Source organism: Dicentrarchus labrax, unplaced genomic scaffold (assembly GCF_905237075.1).
Source record: "Dicentrarchus labrax unplaced genomic scaffold, dlabrax2021, whole genome shotgun sequence".
In the NCBI taxonomy this organism is placed as follows: domain Eukaryota; kingdom Metazoa; phylum Chordata; class Actinopteri; family Moronidae; genus Dicentrarchus; species Dicentrarchus labrax.
The window spans coordinates 20,850,352-20,870,713 of NW_026136701.1; the positions used below are offsets into that span (position 1 = coordinate 20,850,352).

Sequence of the window (20,362 nt, forward strand, 5' to 3'; positions counted from 1 at the left end):
TGTCGAAAGTGCAGATCCAGAGACGGCTCGTGTTTTTCTGGGACAATCCTCAGGGGGACACAAAAAACTCTGCAATCATTTGGAGCAGCCGCTGTCTCAGCCTCCCTCGCCTCTTTCTCTGTGTACAAGACAAGTCTATGACATCCTGTGTTTCTATGCATCACAACAGTGATCACAATTAAAGGTCTGGAGCCACCACACATACTAAAAACGCCTCATGTGGAGCGTCCTCTCAATTCAGTCTTGCCGCTGGACAATCGTTTTCTTTTAAAAGGGGGTTACCAGCGTCAAACAACAACAACAATGATTTGCATTTGCTGTATTTGCACATCCGCACCAGAGCTCAGTCAGGAGGGCTGATAAGATGCCTTTAAAACAACAGTGTCGCAAACACACATACTTAAGGTCATAAACTGCTTCAGAATATAGATTCTCAACCTACAGAGGTGGCGGAGGTCATATGGAGTCACTGTGGCACAAGCCGGGAATCAGACCAGCGGCACACGTGATGACAGTAAAACACAAACAGTGTCAGTTGCCAAAACAAATCCACCTCTCCATGCTGACTGGTCTGGTATTAGCCTACTTTCTCTTTGTTGCCAGACGGCATGTTACCTGCTGTCAAAATCGATTTGTCCAAGCAGCTGAACCCAAGCAGCACACCGCTGATCTTATTACCTGTAAGAAGAACCTCACTTCACTGCTATCAGAACAAATACTCTCCCCACTGAGCAACGTGAGAGTAACGTTGACACAAAAATGTCACAGACAAAAGTCTGAATTCTATAGCTATAGTAGGAAAATATGGTGCACATACCATCAGAACCTCACAATGCATATATCATATAAGCTTATAATAACCAGGACAATATGAATTTATAGTTTCATTGCAACTGCTAGTAGCTAATGATAACTTTTGATGGTTCAAGTTCAAAAATGGGACCCAGGTGTATCCCGTTGCTAACTTTATGACTCTATGGTAACATTACACTTCCTGCTAACATCGCCTAAAGCAGGATGGGAACTGTACTCTCCAAACTCAGAACATATTCATCTACAATGAAAATTCCCATGAAAATGAACTTTTTACTTTTTTACTTGTGTTGAAAACTTTCAGACAAAAAACAAAAACAATGTAATTCTGCATACACTGTATCTGTGTCCTGGGTCAAGTATTGTACCAGTTACATATCAATTAATGGCCAATTTATTTCTTAGTAGTCTTAGTTTTTATTCTGAAAGTCTACAGTAGCTTAGACATGTACTGGCCATAAGTAGTAAATAAAGGGAGTAATAAGGAAGCAAAAACAGCCGACCAACAGACTGTTTACAATGCTAACAGAAAGAACAATTACAGTAAAAGGCCTGGTATTGACTGGCTGGAGTTGTGAACTCTTGAACTCTGCACGGCTGCAGGAGGAAAGCGTCTTGGCTAAAAGAAGTTGCTGAACTTCTTTCCAGACAGACGATTATGGGAACTGACTTGGATTTCATCTTTCGCCTGGAGGTTACCTTGTCAACACACCTCAGCTGTCAGGGAGGGGTGGTAGCAACACCAGGTAGTATGGAGTAGTACTGTAGCTCAATCTCAGGCACAAGTGGGAGGTAAATGTACTTAAGTAATTATTTAATGTATCTGTACCTTACTTGAGTATTTATTTTCCTGACTTTTTACTTCTTCCTCCTACATTTTGACTCAAATATCTGTACTTTCTACCCGTACATTTTCAAAACAGGCTCTGTACTTTAGTTTGAATGCATTTGAGGGGAATTATCGATCATTATTAATTATGTTTTGCATCAGTGCACACCTTCCCAACGTCAAGACCAGTGCATATAACGCACAACAGACGTGACAAGACAAAACTGGGGGAAACGCAAACCTATTTGAAGTTTCAGTTTTGCTCAGAAACAGCTTCAGAGAAACCAAGTAAAAGTAAAAAGTTACTTTTATACTTTCCAGAGCCTGTATTTTTTCACTTTTAAATAAATAAGTTGAATCAGTACATTTACTTTCACACGAGTATCTGTACTATTAGTTTCCACCTCTTCACTCAGCAGCATCAAAGTGTGGATGCATCCAACCACCATTTCTTCTGCAACTGCTCTACCAGAATTAAGCTGTAAATAAGGCCAAGTTCATATTTTTGTATTAAAAACAAGTTGCATGTAGTTGTAGTTGCTCAAATAGTCTGTGCATCATTGTACAAAGCAATTGTTTTGAAAGGGCTGTGACGGAGTGGTTGACTGACCCTGCTGATCAGGCTGGTGATCGCCATTGATCTGAAATAGCATCACATTAACTGCGATTTCCTCTCGTCTATATGCAGATAGTTACGAGGCCACGACTGACCAGCATCTCACAGGCTGGAGATTCATCCTGTGTGAGCTGCACAGCCACCAACACTGTTTTTTTAATAATCACATCCACCACAGATGTCATTTTTACTGCTTCTCTCTACCACAACTCACTCTCAACGCTCCCTAATGGTCTCATCATTCATTAACCGCTAGGCCCCAAACAGATTCTCAAGATGATGTTATTTCTGACAATTAGCATCCACTGAGACAAAAACACAGCGTTGTGTGCATGAAAGCAAATGTTTTCCCATGAGCAGCAACATATCACAAACATCTTCGCTGTTATCCTCTCACCTCTTTGGTCCTCTCCAGCTCGTTGTGCAGCGCCTGTTTGGAAATTTCCACCTCGATGATCTTTTGCCTGAGCAGCTCGTTCTCATCCTCAGCTCTGCTGCGTTTGTCCTCCACGCTCTCCAACTCGTTGTGCAAACGCACCGACACATCTTTGGCCACCTGAGATCACGGGGACAGATACGTTCAAGAACAAACACATACAGCTCAAACTGATAAAATGGGTGCATGAATAAAAAATCATATTCATAATATGTGACTAACAGACACGATACAACATTTACATATTCCTATATGAGCTCATGTCTAAACACCAACACACATACAGTCACCCTGGTAAGTAGTTTGGACAGTTAGAGAGTTATTTTGGCTCTGTACATTTGAAATGAAACAATTAGTGTGTGCTTTCAGTTCAGACTTTCAGCTTTAAGTTGAGGGTTAATTTGTCCAATTACTTTTGGTACTCTGAAATGTGGGGTTGTAATTCCTTCACGGTTCGCCCAATGTTGCTGTCAATACCCATAAATCAAAGCTGTAAGTCTGAACTGAAAGCACACACTAATTGTTTTATTTCAAATCCACTGTGGTGGTGTATAGAGCTGAAATAACAAACATGGTGTCATTGTCCAAATTACTACTATTACTTATGGAGTTCTCTGTCCATACAGAACAGTGTTCTGTATGGATAGATATCCAGCTGATATCTGTGTTAAAACTCACTAAATCGATTCATAATCCTGTCATCTGTAGCTGATTTGACTACTATAATAAAATAGTAGTGCTGAAGTGATTGGTAGACTGAACCTAATTTGGGGGTTTAAGGACTGTTTGAGTTTAAAAAGACATCACCTTGGGGTGTGGGAACTTGGAAATGCTCACATTTTTGGCATTTTATGCACTATAGCAGTTGTTCCTAACCCCAGAAAAAAAAGACACTATTATTTAATTGACTAGCCCAATGAGAGAATGTATAAGAATGATTCAGTTTCACACTCTTCACTGTTAGTCTGCTAATTTATAGTAAGACAGTAATGGAATAAAAATATCTTATCAGACTTTAACAGATTAATCGGTAATGAAAAGACTTGTTAGTTGCAGCAGAAAAGTATCTCCACATTGGATTTATTGCAGATGAATTATTCACTTAGAATCACACAGTTTCCAGTGGTTTTCCTAACACTGGAAAAATGCTGTGGGTCACCACTTTATGAAATTTCTAACCCTGTTGAAAAATATATATTTTATTAGTCTGGGTTCAGCGGGAAGCTTTAGTATCTTTAAGATTCTGTTTTAAGATTAAACAGGTCACAGTGATACAATTCTGGAGGATTACTTGAAATATTCTGGCATGAAAAACACTCTCACAGACCTTCAAGTCCTGCTCCAGACTACGAAGAAGCTCTCCGTCCACGTGGCCGGTCTGTGCGACCCGTAGGCTCTTCTGCTCGGCCTTCCGCAGACGGTATTGCAGGATGCGGCAGTTCTTGTTGGAGCGGTCCAGTTCCCGCCGCAGCTCCTGCAGCTGGTAGACTTCCTCCTCCAGGTAGCTGTCCCGCATCTCCTCCATCTCCGCCCGCAGTTCGTCCACTTCATCCTGAGAGACACACGCAAGAATACAGAGCCTGAAACTTGGGTTCGATACGACTTCCACACTACGATAATCAATCACAGTCTTCATATTAAAGTCAGAGTCAAAGTCAAAGTCAGCTTTAATGTCAATTTCTTCACATGCACCAGACATACAAAGGAACCGAGAGGACGTTTCTCACCCTCCCACGGTGAAACAGATAAAGTGCACAGGCACAGCAGATAAGACAAGACATTTCCTAATACTAAAAGTAAACATTCAATTTCACAACAGATAAGACATTTACTAATGCTAAAAAGATAGACAATAAAATATAAAATATACAATATAGGAGTCTACTATGTATATGTAGGAGTAGCAGCATAGGTTTCTGTATAAGTTAGGTTATGGTAGTGCAAAAAGGCAGTCGGTAATGGCAGCAAAAAATTCTGTAACAGTAACAGTGCAAAAAGAACAGTCAGTAAATATCTAACATTTGTGCCATTTACTGTAGTATAACACTCATTAACTGTAGTATAACCCTCATTAATTATAGTATAACCCTCATTAACTGTAGTATAACCCTCATTAATTATAGTATTACCCACATCAACTGTAGTATAACCCTGATTTACTGATTTTAGAGAAACACCACAGGATCATCAACATAGAAAGATATACAGTTATCTGCATCCACAAAATAAATTAGATTTTAGCTCTTTCTGTCCATTTGCACATATTTCTGTGCATCTTCATACTTGTGCATTTAATATGCATAACAAAAAAACATATATTGGAGGTTGCTGTGAGCTAATAAAGAGCAGGAATGGGCTTGTGGCAATCTGCCAGACAATGGATTTTAATATTTCTTCTGTACAAGCAGAAGGTTTGGGCGTTTAGATTAAAGGTCAAGGGGTTTACCAAATATTTTCTCCTCAAATATCCACTGGATTTAATGAAAATCTAGTTGTCGTGGGCAAAGGTGTCATTCAGGAGGAAAGTCTGACCTGACAGTGATGCCAGACAGAGAAAATCAGGGTCGCTCTTGTTGGAAGAACAGACCAACTGAAGTAACGACCACTGGGGCTTAAGGAAGGCCATGGATATGTCAGAAATACTGATCTAACATATATTTCCTCTTTATTGAGAGTGACTTCAGAGCACCACAGGAATCAGGGGGCAGACAGAGTGGGGTTACACGTAACAAAGGTTTCCAGCCAGAATAAAACTGGATTCAACTTCTTTACTCAGGTAAAAGTGGAAAAAGTGCAGGGTCTGAAATATATAAAAAGACATAAAAGTACTCTCTTGGTTTCTCTGTAGAACATTTGTGCCGGCTGTTTCTGTGCAAACACTTCAAATAGGGTCGCGTATCCCTCTCTTGTCTCTTTTGTCTTGTTACATTTTCAGCGTTTTTGGCACGTTACATATGTGATGTGAGATGCTGGGAAGATAAAAAAATTATAATAATAATTGATAATTCCCCTCAGATGTATTAAAACTAATGTAACATGCCTGTTTTGAGAATATAAGGAGCAGAAAATACAGATATTTGTGTAAAAAATGTAGGCGGTAAAAGTAAAAACTTAAAAATAAATACTCAAGTTAAGTACAGATACCTGAAAAAACTACTGAAGCACAGTAATGAAGTATCTGTACTTGTACTTCTCCAGACCAAGTTAACATGAACACTTGAACACATGAACTGCTCAAACACTGATTCACACATTTCTATTACAGCACAGGGACTATGTGAGGTGCTTAAATTTATACAATTCAACAACATAAAGTCACAGAAGGAGTTTCAGGGGGTTTTATAAACTAGATACAATATAATATATCTTTGTAGATTATGCTAATACTTTTTATATGATTATATACGAGTTCCAGTAATGCAAGTACTCTTAGTGCTGATGATGTAACAACACTAGCTGGCTCTAAGCATCTTATCTCTTGGATTGGATGTATTCATATTCCCCATCTCCCATCAGCATGAAGCAACCCGGGCTTGAATAAAGGTTAAAAGAGACAGATTTATCCGTAGTACTACGATAGTTTGTTCGTGTAACCTCTGGGGTATAAGTTTGGCTCCATCCTGAGGAATCAGTTTGCTCAGTAGATTTCCCCTGGGAGCGTTATTCCGAAGGTTTGACTTGTTATTCCGAAGGTTTGACTGGCACCTAATGAAAAGACAATGGGATGCTGAAGGGAGGAGTGTGTGTCAATTAATGAAAACCAAATCTATCCTCATTTAGAAAAAGCACAGAGCCCGTTGTTATCCGAGGAGGGCCCAGGAGGAAGGAGCTAATGACCTCGCACAGGGTCGGCCCAATCGATGGCCAGGTTAAAAGCAGAGCCAGAGGCAGAAAGGCATCCTGGGAGCAGGAACATTTAGAGAATATCACTGATGTTTATGGAGAGTGTGAACACTGAGTCACCACCAGCACTAAGTCATCTCTTTAAGGGTGTTAACTGTGGATATCTTTACCGAACAGCTGCTGTAATTAATTAGAAAACTAATATTTTTGCTCCTGACTTCATTCATAGTGTGACATAGAAACAACTGAAACTAATGATTGTCTGACGGTTTTTTCTCGATTAATGATCAATATTTTAGTGATTCCAGTCATCATATAGGTTGTTTTTGTTGTTTTTAGCAACCAACAGACCAAAAGTCAAAGATAATCAATTTTATATGAACTAAAGCAAATCCTCACATTTGAGAAGCTGAACTCAGCCGATGAAAAATTACTCAATCGTTTAACAAAATCTATTTTCATTCATAACAAAGAATTAAAAATGTATATTTTCTCTCAATCAACTCATGAATAATTAACTAAGCTTTAGACACAGGCTTTTAAAAATCATTAGAAACTAAATGCTAAGTTGATTATTGAAAAATTAAGCAGCAACAATTTTGATAATCCGTTAATCGTCATTTTCTATGGACAAATGCCCAAAAATGGCTGGTTCCAGCTTCTGAAATGTTACATTTTATTGCTTTTCTATGTTTTTTATCACAAATATTATTATAATTTTTTGAGTTTAGGACAATTTCTTAGGGAAAAAAGCATTTTGAAGATGTCACAATGGGAATTTACGTCACAATTTTCTGATGCAAAAGAAGCAAAAATATCTGAAATATAATCTGGAATAAAATTGAAGGGAGCCAAAATAAAAATAAATACAATGAACGTTTTTTTACACGAGCAGCGGAGGAGGCGGTGGTGGGGCCTCCGAGACATTTTGGGGCTTGGGGGGACGGGGACGGGGGGACGGGGTGGTGGTGGTTGGGGGAAGAGTTCACCTCAGAGTCCCAGCTGGCAGACTGACAGTCAGGCAGGAGGGCGTTTGAACCCAACACACATGGGACATCTGACTGTTATCAAGTCCTGTGGGATAAAGCCATTACAGCCAGAGCCAGTAAAGCTGATTAACTCTCTTGTGTTTCCAACCAGCCACAGAAAGAGAGAAAGAGAGACACACACACAGACATGCGTGATCAAGTTTGAAATAACACAACAAAATAAAAATAAACTGCAAGATTGTTTGCCGCATTATCTGTTTGCCTCCCCTCCCCAACTTATGGGGATAGCCTACTTAAAGAAGAAGGGGGAGGGAGGGAGGAGGGGATCCTGCATTATATCTTAAAGCTGGATCCTCCTGCAATAGATAAAATAGAAGCCTGACAAACAAGACACTGATTAAAAAACGACTGTGCATCCCTGAGGACAATCTGCTCACATCATTAGATGGAGACGATGTTACTCTCAGTGTCCCAAATGCAACAGAGGAGGAGGAGGAAGGAGGAAGGAGAGAGAAGGGGGATGAAATGTTGAGTATTTCTGTCATAATAGAGTTTGAGGACTTGACAGAAGTGATGTGTCTAAGGACACAACATGCTGGAGCTACTATCAATAAAACTCCCATCAATAAAAGGTCAAATCCACAGGGGAAGCCCGGGAAGGTTAAAAAAGACAACATGATGGATGGAGAGCCGACAGAAGGACTTCGTGGGGATGACAGCTGGGCATTAAAGGAGCTGCGTTTAGATTATAATAACATCTACATTTAGATTATACCTTCAATTAGTGAGCAGGTGGAAGTTGCTCAAGGACACAAACAGGTGATGCCTGGCTGTCCTGTAAAGAGACAGGTTTGGATCCTCTTTGGGAATCAGCTGTTTCTGGACTAAACCAGCCTGTAAACCATAAAATGTCTCTTCAAAATGTAGATTTTGTGAATTAGTTTATATAAAAAACCTTATGCAACAAATAAGCACACACACACACACACACACAACAGCAGCAGCCACGTTAGTCTGCTCTGTAACTTGTCGGGATAACGTCGCCATACCTTGAGGTAGTCGTTTTCAGATCTCAAATCTTCCACCTCCCGCAGCAGGTCCTCCTCAGTTACATCCTTGGTGCCTGGCAGTCTGAATTGTGCGCCTGATGAGGGTTTCTCCTGCTTGTGTTTCTCTCCGTGCGCCCCCGGAGCGGGCTGAGCCTGAGACATGCTTCCCTTGGCGGCGGAAGCCTCGGTTGTGCGCAACGGAGCATCAGCAGCAGCAGCCGCTCCGGTCGCTTCTGCCCGCAGCGGATTATCGGCTCCCAGCTGCTGATCCCGGTCACTAGAGCCGGTACCGGACTCTGCGTCGCTACTAGCGGCCGGTGCCAGCCTCTGCTCGTCCGACAGCGGCTCGGACGGGCAGTCTGACAGGTCTGAGCTGCTGTCGGTCTGGCTGACCCGGCCGAGAGGCGCTCCGGTCGGTACCCGGATCGGGGATCCATGGCTGAGAGGGCCCGGAGACCCTGGGGCTAGTTTCCCCTTCTTGCTTTTGGCGAGGATCGGACTGCTGGTGCTGTCCGGTTTGATGCTGGCGGGTTTGGGCTCGGCTGCTGCATGCTGGGGCACCTTTGTGGGCTTTTTCGCCACAAAGGACTTGGTGTTACTTTTGGCCGAGGCTAGTTTCTCTTTCGACCCGGTTGCGTTGCGCCTGGAGCTGCGGTTCGGATGGGCCAAGGGCAGTGAGGCAGACTGCTGCTGCTGCTTGCTGAGTTTGGGTGATTTTGGTACGATGGCAGGTGGTTTGGTGGAGCGGGAGTGCACATCCTTGAGGAAAGGTCTGGCCGGGGAAGGCGCTCGGTTCAGTCTCTTCTTCTCCAACTGGTGGTTCTGCGGTTTGGTGTCGCTGCCAGAGCCATTGGAGCTCTCCATTATACACCGACACCGGCAGCAGGAGGGCGATGAAGGAAACGATCAATCCACAACACCACCGCGGAAAATCTCTGACATGCGACAGCAGAAAAACAGCCAGGTTTCTTCTTCCTTGTCGGGTTGGGGATGCGCATCCTGCGTTGTGCTGGATGATTTTTTTTACTCCATCTCGTTTGCATTCACCAGGTTGTCATTGTAGTCCTCTCTGCCTGTAGCCCCCCTTTGGAGGAAACGCTGCAATATATTAAAAAAAAGGGGGGATTACTGGGAAGGATGGGATGACGGACAGGTTGCATCTGCAGACAGAGCTCGTGAAGGTTTAAGTTGGAAAGAAAAAGTCACATCAGCCTTCTTCCTCTTCCTCCCGCACACCGGGGCTCCATCCCTCTGTAACACCGGGCTGTGAGTGCTGGGCCCCCCGTGTCTCGTACCCCCTTCCCACTCCTTTCCTATCTGACATGTAAGATCTGCAATCGCTGCGGTGTGAGGCTCGACGCCCGTGATTTTCTGCGGGGCGCATGCGCTGCTGCCTCTTACAAGCGCCCAAGCACACCCCTTGTTTTCTCTGGTACCAGGTCTGACACGCTTTGGTGCGCATGCCCCTAATGTGAGAGAGAGAGAGAGAGAGAGAGAGAGAGAGAGAGAGAGAGAGAGAGAGAGAGAGACACACACACACACACACACACACACACACACACACACTTTCAGGAGAGACTCACCTTATAAGTCAGTGTCTCTAAGTCAGATCAATGATTTTAGACCCCAATCTAATATTTATGATCTGTACAATGAACTACAAACATATTCCTGGAATCAACACAGTAAAATAAAAGCCATAATCTGGTAATAAATATAGATATCTTTAATTGCATTTCATTAGTTCAAGAATGCCACAAGTTATAAATACCACAAATCCGCTTTAAACATGCCGAAAACTTTTCAAAGACTTATAACAGGTTTTAATACAAAGTACAGTCTTCCATCTTTTAAAGTACACATTTCAAAATAAAAGCATCGTTTAAAATGTATATTGAAAAAACACTGAGTAGTAATAAGGCTTTGTTATTAAAACAGAGACCACAGGGTTAGTGCCAAATGCTAAAAGTCAGGGGGACAAATGAGTGGTTTGATTCCAAAACAACAACATCAAAAGATGGGTTTTTTTTTATTTTAAAACACAAGAGAGAGATAAAGTTGCAGATAATTTGTGTGCGCACGTTGTTTGCTGGCTGATGATCTTATTGTGAGATGTGCTCGAATGTCAGTGAAGGTCTCACATTTTCAACATCTTTATTGTGGTATGAACTCTATGCATTTGTTAGAATACATAATGTGCCAGTTCAAGTCCACAAAAGCTTGACATCAACAGAAAGTTAAATTAACCAATTTTAACCAAAAAACAGTCAGTTTTTTTTAAATCAGGTCCTTTGAATGGGCTCGTCCTTCCTCATCCTCATCCTCAAGACTCGGGCTTTTACTTCGACATGTAAAAACAAAAACAGAAACACTCACAGTGCTACATCGCTAGTATTGCATTCGTTTAACAAAAAACAAAAAAAGACGGAAGAATTAAATGATTATTAATGTCTATGAACGCAGGAGGGCTTAACATGCATAGCCTAGTTTGTTTTTTAGATGTGCAAGTGATGGGATGTCTCCACACTGGTCTGTAACAAACTGCCCCAAATCATAAACTCAAAACAGCTGACCTCTTCTAAAAAGTAGTATCTTTATAAAGACGTTATTTATTTGCTATGTAACTCAAATCAAGTCTACAGTAAAAAAGCCTGTCAACATGAGCAGATATGAGTTTCCTGAGTCATTCAAAAACATAACAAACCTTCCTGCACTCCCCCCCCCATAAAAAGAGGAGACACACATTCTTTTCTCAGCTGTTTCTGAATTCAGAGGAAAAAAAAACCATGAAAAATAAAAACAACTTTGCAAGATTAGTAACAAAACCAAAAGGCCAAAACTATGTGTGTGTGTGTGTGTGTGTGTGTGTGGCGCGCACTAACTACTGTTTTCCCCTAAAAAAGCCAGCAACACACACACACACACACACACACACACACAGAGAGAGAGAGAGAATGCCCCCTGTGAAAACACCAATCCCTCAAAAGACTACATTACCCATCTCTCCTTGCACCGCCATCGCACTCTTCAACGGTGGCGTGGAAGAGTTCAGAGCGGCCGCTAAGCGAGGCAACATTGATCTTCACTAGTGCTAAACTACGAGTCGTGTGCTTTCTCTTTTTTATCTTCTACATGTCAGCTTAACTAGGTAAAGATGGATTGTAGTGCAAAACATTACGATTTATACAAATGTGAAAATTGAGCCGCTCCAGCCGCTTTAATACCTTAAGGCAAAGGAATACAAACTGATATGATCACCACCACACAACCCCGCCTACTGCTGGCTACAAAAAATCTTGCACCTTGTCCAGTCATTACAGCAACACACCGTATTTACATCATGTGCTTTTTTGTTTACCTCAAGTCAACTTGGTAATAATATCTATTAATAAGAGTATAAAACTACTGTACCTAGACCCAGAGTTTTAAAACTAAGCCGAAGAGATGTAAGATTATTATCCCTTTTTCTGTAAGCTAGATAATGCAGAGATACCAGACCATCGGGGCAACTCAGACAATGTCAAACTTAGTGTACAGTATGTGTAAGGACTTTTTTTTTTTTTTTTTTTTAAAGAAAACAGGAAGAGAAGAAGCTGTAAGGCCCTCAATAATCCTCCTCCTTGTAAAATGTGCAACTGCTACCAGAGGGCTCTCTACCTCGAAGGCACCTGCGGGGCACAGCTAGCCTAAACGTTTCGGGGGGAATGAGGTAGTCTGGGGTCAAGTGTAGACAGAAGTGTTGGTAGGAAGTGGGTGATTCACCAGGCCTAAGTGTTAGTGTAGTACGTGCCATAGTGTACAGTTACAAAACAGGAGAAGAAATAATAACAATACTGGTTGTTAAGAGAGTCCATGCATCTTTACATCAGCAGTCAATAAACCCAAACTGCTGCTGTTTGCTGCCCCCTGGTGGCCAGATTGGTACTCTGCATGTGTGAGCTGAGTGTGTGTGTGTCTATGTGTGTGTGTGTGTGTGTGTGTACACAGGATGGGGGGGTGGACCACTCGGACTCTCAGCAACAGCGCATGCGGGGAGGTGGCAACTCCGGAGGCACTTCCGGTTCAGGCTGCAGAGACAGGACACTGTTGGAAAGCTCCCTGTTGGGAACTTCCAGAGGCATCTGTTGGATCAGGAACAACAGACAAGTCAGAAAAGACACATTGCATTTTTACAGTTGACATCCACAGTGACTTATTGAGTGAAACCCTGAACTTATGTAGACTTTACCCAGAGGAGCTGTATGGCTGAATCAGTTGCACTGAACATTAAACGTATTAAACTCAGCTCCCCAGTCCAAAGTCTGAGTGAGCTCATGTGTGACTAGAGGAGGTCACTGTCCAGAGAATTCAATATCAGTCCACATGAGTCTCATTCTACCTCATGTTTTAATGCCTTTCTTCTTCACTCGTGATGTGAAAACATCAGATTTCCACCGTCAAAGAAAGTAAAAACGTGCTTCCTGGTCCTAATTCAGTTATAAAATTTCACCACACTATCTTTCCTGTCGGACAGACAGACTGGAGTCTAATACTATTCTCTGTCAGGTTTTTTGGTTTGTGGTCATTTTGAGACGCAAAATGAATCACGAGTCCTCCTGCAAGCTCCACCCATCTGAAACAAACAATCTCCTGCTTGTGTGCTACATGTGTGAAAGGTAAAATATGAACAATGTCCCAACCTAAATCTTAGAACCTTGATAAGAGTAGGTTTACACTTCCAATTCATTTCAATGAAAAACAGGGTGAAATACATTGGCTTCCAGTCCTGTCCCACCCGCTTTTGACCACATCACGTGAGTAAATTTCCCCGGGTCTGACTGCACCTCCACAGACAAAATACTAGAAAGGCACCGATAACAAAAGTCCAATCAATAAAGACTATCAACCTCTTGCTCTACTGGTAACACACCAACCTTGCTAAGGATGTCATCCACAAGCTTCAGGAAGATCTCGTCGACATTGAAGTTGTCCTTGGCACTAGCTTCGCAGAAGCGCATTCCACTTATTCGAGAAGCAAACTGTAACACAAATCAAAGCTCAATGTCAGCAAAGAACAACTGTAGCAGAAAACTGAACACAGAAAGATTTGACTGAATTGTTGGATGAGCATGCTGTAATGCAACACGTAATGTCCGTTTCCGGAGGAGGAGATCAGTGAGTCCATGTTCGAAGACAATCCACATCCATATTCCGCATTATTTAGTGTTTTTCTGCTTTAATTTGTGGCTGAATCGTCAAGATCTTCTGTTCATAATACACATCAATACATCTATTATTTTCACTACTGCATCTTCCTTTAGATACTCTGTTCAAATTCACAGAAACGGGACATGTGGTTTTGTGATATGCTGGTGGACGGGAGGATTTGTGTGTTGTACGTACCCTCTCTCCCTGCTGTCTGGAGATGATACGATCAGTCTCACAGTCCAGCTTGTTCCCGACCAGGAGGAGCTCTGCTTCCTCTGAGGCGTACTGACACAAAACAGAAAGCAGAGAGGAGACACGTCAGGATCAGGATATCATCAACCTCCCATTTCATTAAAGCCAAAACAGATTACTGGGATTGAATCTTTTCAGCACACAGTCACCACCAAAACTGGTTCTATAGTACAGCAATGAAATAAAGACTTCATAAAAATGATATATTAAGGTTGATATTCTAAAAAAAACAGACATTTTCTTACACATTGGGTTTGACAAGTGATTTGGCAAGGTTGCAACTTTTTGCTTCACTCTGGTTAATTATACCTATAAAGCTACAGCATAAGGAGCTATGACTATGACAGGACTATAAGGACATAAAGACTTTAATGTTTGATCCATTTCTGAGTAATAAGGTGGCTCTCTCTTTCTCTCTCTCTCTCTCTCTCTCTCTCTCTTTTGATCTCTCTCTCTCTCTCTCTCTCTGGAGTACTAAAAAGCCAAAATCCAGTGTTACAAAAAATATGAAAAGGTAACACCTATCCAGTGTTCACGTCAAGGACAAAATGCTCACATTTCACTTATTTATTTGGCTCACAGCACAATAAAAACTGCCTACGAGTTACGGCACACAGCCTTCAGCAGAGTGTTTGAAGGATACAAGTACAATTGAACACAAGCATTCAAGTGTTTTTCTTTGTGATGTGAGCCAAATAAATAAGTGAAATGTGACTATTTTGTCCTCCGTGTATTGAAAATAAATGTAAACGTAACAAAAAGGCAAATAAATGTGTCACAGTCAGGAGTCATCACATAAACCACCCCCTTCAAAATGAATACATTCAAACCACCTGGAGCTGGTCAGACTAATTTGCAAATGTAAATCTTGCCAGAGTTGGGCAGATTTGTCTGGTTCCCGGACTAACTTGGGACTCTAACCCTACCAATAATCAGCTCATTGTACAGATATCAGTATCGGAGTATGTGAGCTGATAAGTAACAAGGAATTTAATTACGGGAAGATGCCAAAGATCTGTTCTCAAACTGTCACTGTTCTGTAAAATAAAAGTGTAAAATGTCCTTCCCAGCCCAGTCAAAACACTACCAAAAATGCCTATTTATGTAATTGGTTGTGTAAAGATATATATAAATATTAATATCAGTATTGGCCTCAAGAATCCTGTATCGGTCTGGCTATAATTAAAATAGTGTTTCTGCCAAGTGCTATCTTAAAAAAACACCTCTAGCTCATGTTACCGCTGCCAGAGATTAAAAACAAAGGCAGAAACTGAAGGGTGGACATGAGGGGGTTGTATGGGTGGGTTGGTTGTTATTGTGCTACATTTTTATGCAAACCTTGCTGGCAAATGAATGGCAGAATCCAAGGAACTGTTTTGTGACTGTGCACGAGTAAACTAAACACAACAAGCACCCAAAACACTGCACAGAAACACACTTTCTGACAAGAGCTGGCTCATTTCCTCTAATGCGATCTTTAATAAAAATATAGCTGCCCACAGATTTACCAGCAGTCTGACTGTTTGCTTACCTTGTCTATCATTTTCATCCATTTGGGCAGGTCGTCGAAGGTCTCCTGCTTTGTGATATCGTACACTAGCACTATTCCCTTGGCACTTCTGTAGTAGGCTGATGTGATGCTGTTGAACCTCTCCTGCCCGGCCGTGTCCCTGGTTGAAATTAATGAAACCCAATATAATTAAAGGTCTGTACAGTCAGTGGAGGGTCACCAAGACCCTTCAGAATACCAAACAGCTAATATCCAAGGAATGTTTCATTCATTAAAGAAGACTATGACTAACAGGCTAATGTTTTAAACTACAACTAAGATCAAACAACAAACGGGGGAAAAAATAATCAGTTTTGTGTAAAGCGGTAATCAATGTTAATAATCAATAATGCTAACAATATAATCGAATAATTTCTCTTTTTCTTAAATATTATGCACATTATTCCTTTTAAATCCCTCTTTGTGTGAGCTAAATCTGGTATCCACATTATCATTTGGCATCTAGAAAACAAAATAGAGATCTGAAGGGTTTTATTTAAGTATATATATATATATATATATATATATAAATAATGTAGTTGTAAACTGATATAACAGTTTAATAATGTATCTTTGTGACAGTGTAACAGATAATGTTGTTATACTGTAAAATATGTCTTCAGAGAAGTTAGAATTGTTGAAAATACAGCACATTAACACTTTAAAATGTCTTTATATATGCTTACAGATAAATGTTTATTAAATGTATTATTAAATATATGGTGCTTCTAAATGCCAAAAGTAAAGTGTTACCATTAAAGCAATACTAGATCTTACAGGTAGATCAATAAGAAGTACAAACACCTGAAATTACATTCACTCACAGACACTAAATATATTCTGGAAATTACCTCTTCATTTAAATATATTTATAAATGCACGAGTTAAGGCTATGTTATGATTATGTTATGATTCAGCTGAGTCTGAGTTAGCAGCATGATAAGCAGTTTGAGCTCCACTCACAGTGAAGTGTTACTGTACCTTCAGCCAGCTAGTCTCTCCCTGTTTCCCCATGTGAGTCACAGTCAGGCTTATGAGCAGAAGAGCGGACAGAGACACAGTAGCACAATGGCAGGGTTAGGTAAGGCCGGGGCGCGGCAATGGTGGAGCTTGATGTGAGCAGTTCAACATGAGAGACACAGACGACAGACGAACCATCCCGAACGAACAGAGCAGAGGAACGGGGGATAAAAAAAGGGGGACGTGGTAACGGGTAGATGTGACGTGGTGGTGTGAGGGTGGATGGTGGATGGGGGGGGTGGTGTTAGTGAACAAGGACAGATGCGTTAGTGAAATAAGCGATGGAGTTCACACAGTTTAGCCCAACACACACACAATCAATGCAGTCAGTACAAAAGCTTTCCTAACTGTAATTTGTAGCATGATACTCATTTTTTTTTCCTCAAGTGTCGGACAAAAACCGCTATATGTTTTCAAAATGTAATTAAAGGCGTGGTTGAAGTCACAAGACACAAGTATGTAGAGGCTTAATAGAGTCACACCACTGATATAACATCCTCCCGGTCACTGCTGGTCTATCTGAGCAACCTCTGAATCACTGCTGCCTACATCTCTGTTTATTTACAATTCAAACAGTATATTAGAACAACGAAGGGAAACAAAAAGGTGATTCAGTCTGATTATTAAGCTACAATAACACTATATGTCTCCTGTGGCCAGCTGCTATACAACAGACGTATCACTGACATTTTAATATATCACTAATTGGTAGAGTAACAAAGGACTTTTATCTTTTTTCAGAGAAATCAGTGAGATCAAACTGAATCAAAAACCACACTTCTTCTACTTATTAGTACTTTAAAAAGAATCTGAAGGGTGTTAGTGCTAATTCTGGACTGTGTAAAAGAGATACAAAGAAGAGATAACTTCAAAAATATGCACTGTATACTTTGTAGTTTCTATTAAATATTCAAATTTAAGTGTACACATATACATATTATTGATTTATGTGGTGATGCTGCCAGCCTGCGAGGAGCTTCTGCACACAGAGGTCCACGCTGTCCTGACCAGCCAGTAGGATATGATCCCTCACTGACTTCCCACTCGCAAACACCACTAATAAGTCATAACTGCCACTGCCGGGGTTTTTAATAAGGTCTCTACAATGCCAGCAAAGTGATTTACAGTATATCTTTAACACTTTAACTGTATTAGAATCAAAGTGAAGTTAAACTTTGAAATGAGAGGAAGCACTTTGTATTGGATTTAATTAACTTTAATTATCGTGTGTTGGTACAAATTAAGTGGTGAATGTTAAATATAAAAGGTAACAACGCCCGATGTAACCAAGAATAAAGTGCCAACTTTAGACAACATTATGGTCATGTGCTCCTCCACATGAAGTTAAAATTAAAATCCCCACTGAAGCCACGAGTTTCTAATATAGGCCTCTTCACTGACAAACATCTCATGGTTAATGGTTGACAAAGACATGTTTTGGCAATTCAAAACATGCAATCGGCACATCTTATTTGCACATGCATTACCTACCCAGCACCCAGTAAGCCAGCACTAGTTTATGTAAGGAGGAGCCTGCCGGGGGACAGACACAAAGAAATGCACCATGCAGAGGAGTAAAGGAACTGGAAACTTCTGCCCAGTTACTCACCAGATCTGTAGTCTGATCTTCTTCCCTCTCAGCTCCACTGTCTTGATTTTGAAGTCAACTCCTGTGAGGGGGAAACAGAAACACACATGTGGAAATGCTTTATGTAGGCGTGATTTCAGTTGGATCAAGCTGCATCCTTCTTTGTATTAAAAGGGTTATGAGTGGTTAAATTATATTTTTTATTTAAAGGTAATAGCTGCAAAACAATTAGTAAGGCAGTTACATCTGTCAAACTTTTAAAAGATGTGCACAATCATAGTGATCTTCCATGCTAAAGACATTTTCAGCCAGACTTGAGTGACCAATTCTTCCCTCCGCTGGTCTCTGGGATCAAAAGGAACACAATATTAGTGACGAGCTGTGTCACGGGAATGACAGGGCACGAAATGGAGCTCTGCCATAGCAGCTGTGTGACTATTTTGGGATTGGACATTATGGTTGACTGTTGTATTGGTCACAGGAGTGTTTACTCAACTCCACATAGCTTTTGCGTAGATAAAGCTGGCGGCATCCACAACCAGGGCACAGCAGTTTGTCACAAGGTACTTTTGTTTTTTAATAAAGTATGACTCTCATACCCACCCTGTATATATGCATTACATTAATGCACTCCCGTCTTCTGTACAGTTTTCTTATCTTTATTTATCTATATTTTTTTAAAAAGTACTTTATTCTTGTGAGATTTTGGTGTGACTTGCACATTTTTGTGTGATTTACATATTTATCTTATTATTTTGTGTGTGATTGTATATTTTAAGCACCATTGCACCAAGACAAATTCCTCCTATGTGTAAAAACCCACCTGGCAATAAATCTCCTTCTGATTCTGACTAAAGTTATTATGTGTATTTATTTAAAAATGTGAAATAATGTCAAAATCTTTGAGTGTAAATATTAAAAATGGTTTGTTTTTTTTAAAGAAACGGAGATGACACTCCTTCATTCAAATAAACAAAACAGTGACACCAGTAGAAAATGAAAAATGAAAATGAAAGTTAATAAATTACTGGACTGCTGCAGACTAAAGTCATTCGGATAATAAGTTTCCTCTCTACTGAGTTTCTCTAAAACTAAAAACAAACAGCCTACAGATACACCAACGCAAGGCCCACACGTGTGTTTGTTTGGTTGCTTCATAGCATTAAAGTCCACTAGTTAAAACAGTGTTGTTGTTGTTGTTGTTGTTGTTGTTAGCCAGCTACAGCAGGCAGTGTAACCTCAGTTCAGTCCCATTACACATCCAGCATAAGGTAGTTAAAGTATCCTGTCCTCCAGCAAGTAGACGGAGCCCGCCGCCGCCGCTGCTGCTAAACGCTGTCAATAAATAAATAAACAAACAAACAAACAAGTGGACACAAACAAAACAAAACAAGTCCCGTAGAAAAGAAGCACCGTGTCCTCACCAACGGTGGACTTGCAGGCTTCGCAGAAAGTGTCGTCGGTGAATCTCTCCATGAGGCTGGTTTTACCGACACCGCGGGAGCCAATGATGATGATCTGGAGTTTAAAGTCAGCGGGTCTTGGCGGCATCTTCCTGCGGCGCGACTGAGCCCCGAGAGCCGGGGACGAGTTCGCGGAGCCCCCGCCGCCTCCTCCTCCACCTCCACCACCGGCGGCGGCGGCGGCGGCCCTCCGCGGTATGTCATATCTGTGATCCATCAATAATCCCTCATCAGTGATCACAACAAACCGAAGAAACGGAAAGAAAATCAACAGAGAAACGCGCGAAAACTGCGACGCGACCAAAAAAAAAACTATCCGCTATTTCCAACTTTCTTCAGCCTCTGCGGGAGTTTGGGAAACTTTGTCACCCGCCGACAGTTGTTGTTGTTCAGCCATTAGAGACCGGAGTGACGTCACTGACCACCCTAACTCCCACTTCCGCTTCCGGCGCGGCGCTGTAATCTTTATATAAATTATTATTGTTTTATTTTTTTAAAAACAGAAGATTCGTGCCGATTTAATGACATACATGCGAGCGATTAAGCACTAAATTAATTTTTTATTTACTTTTTTTTTTTTTTAATTACTATTTATTTATTTCATATTTAAATATTCTTATAGCAGCCGCCGGTATAGCCACCAAAACATATAAATAATAAATAATAATAAAAATAATAAATAATAAATAATGATAATAATAATATAAGACTTTCTGCACTAATGTCTG

The 20,362-nt window shown here is 40.9% G+C and overlaps 2 protein-coding genes and 1 long non-coding RNA gene across 11 annotated transcripts in view; 1 reads left to right on the top strand and 2 right to left on the bottom strand.

Annotated features, from left to right (window-relative positions):
- The window catches only part of LOC127367919 (microtubule cross-linking factor 1), a 72,203-nt gene extending 62,202 nt beyond the window's left edge, over positions 1-10,001 (bottom strand). For 5 of the 9 annotated variants that reach the window (XM_051408187.1, XM_051408180.1, XM_051408172.1 and 2 more), the window contains exons 1-3: positions 8,576-10,001; positions 4,022-4,246; positions 2,656-2,814 (exon numbers count right to left, since the gene is read on the bottom strand). In XM_051408187.1, the coding sequence (XP_051264147.1) occupies positions 2,656-2,814; positions 4,022-4,246; positions 8,576-9,439 (1,248 nt within the window). In that variant the 5' untranslated portion in view covers positions 9,440-10,001. The remainder of the gene's footprint in view (positions 1-2,655; positions 2,815-4,021; positions 4,247-8,575) is intronic. The other 4 variants (XR_007885565.1, XR_007885564.1, XM_051408215.1 and 1 more) reach the window with 1 other exon arrangement.
- Positions 1-20,362, top strand: part of LOC127367977 (uncharacterized) — a 269,916-nt gene that overhangs the window by 104,015 nt on the left and 145,539 nt on the right. The gene's annotated exons all lie outside the window — the stretch shown is intronic.
- rab12 (RAB12, member RAS oncogene family) lies at positions 10,279-20,055 on the bottom strand. The gene is made up of 6 exons (XM_051408292.1): positions 19,596-20,055; positions 18,193-18,253; positions 15,546-15,684; positions 13,958-14,047; positions 13,489-13,593; positions 10,279-12,696 (listed from the first exon to the last, which is right to left on the bottom strand). The coding sequence occupies exons 1-6, from the start codon at positions 19,849-19,851 to the stop codon at positions 12,589-12,591; spliced, it is 759 nt and encodes a 252-aa protein (XP_051264252.1). The 5' UTR covers positions 19,852-20,055; the 3' UTR covers positions 10,279-12,588.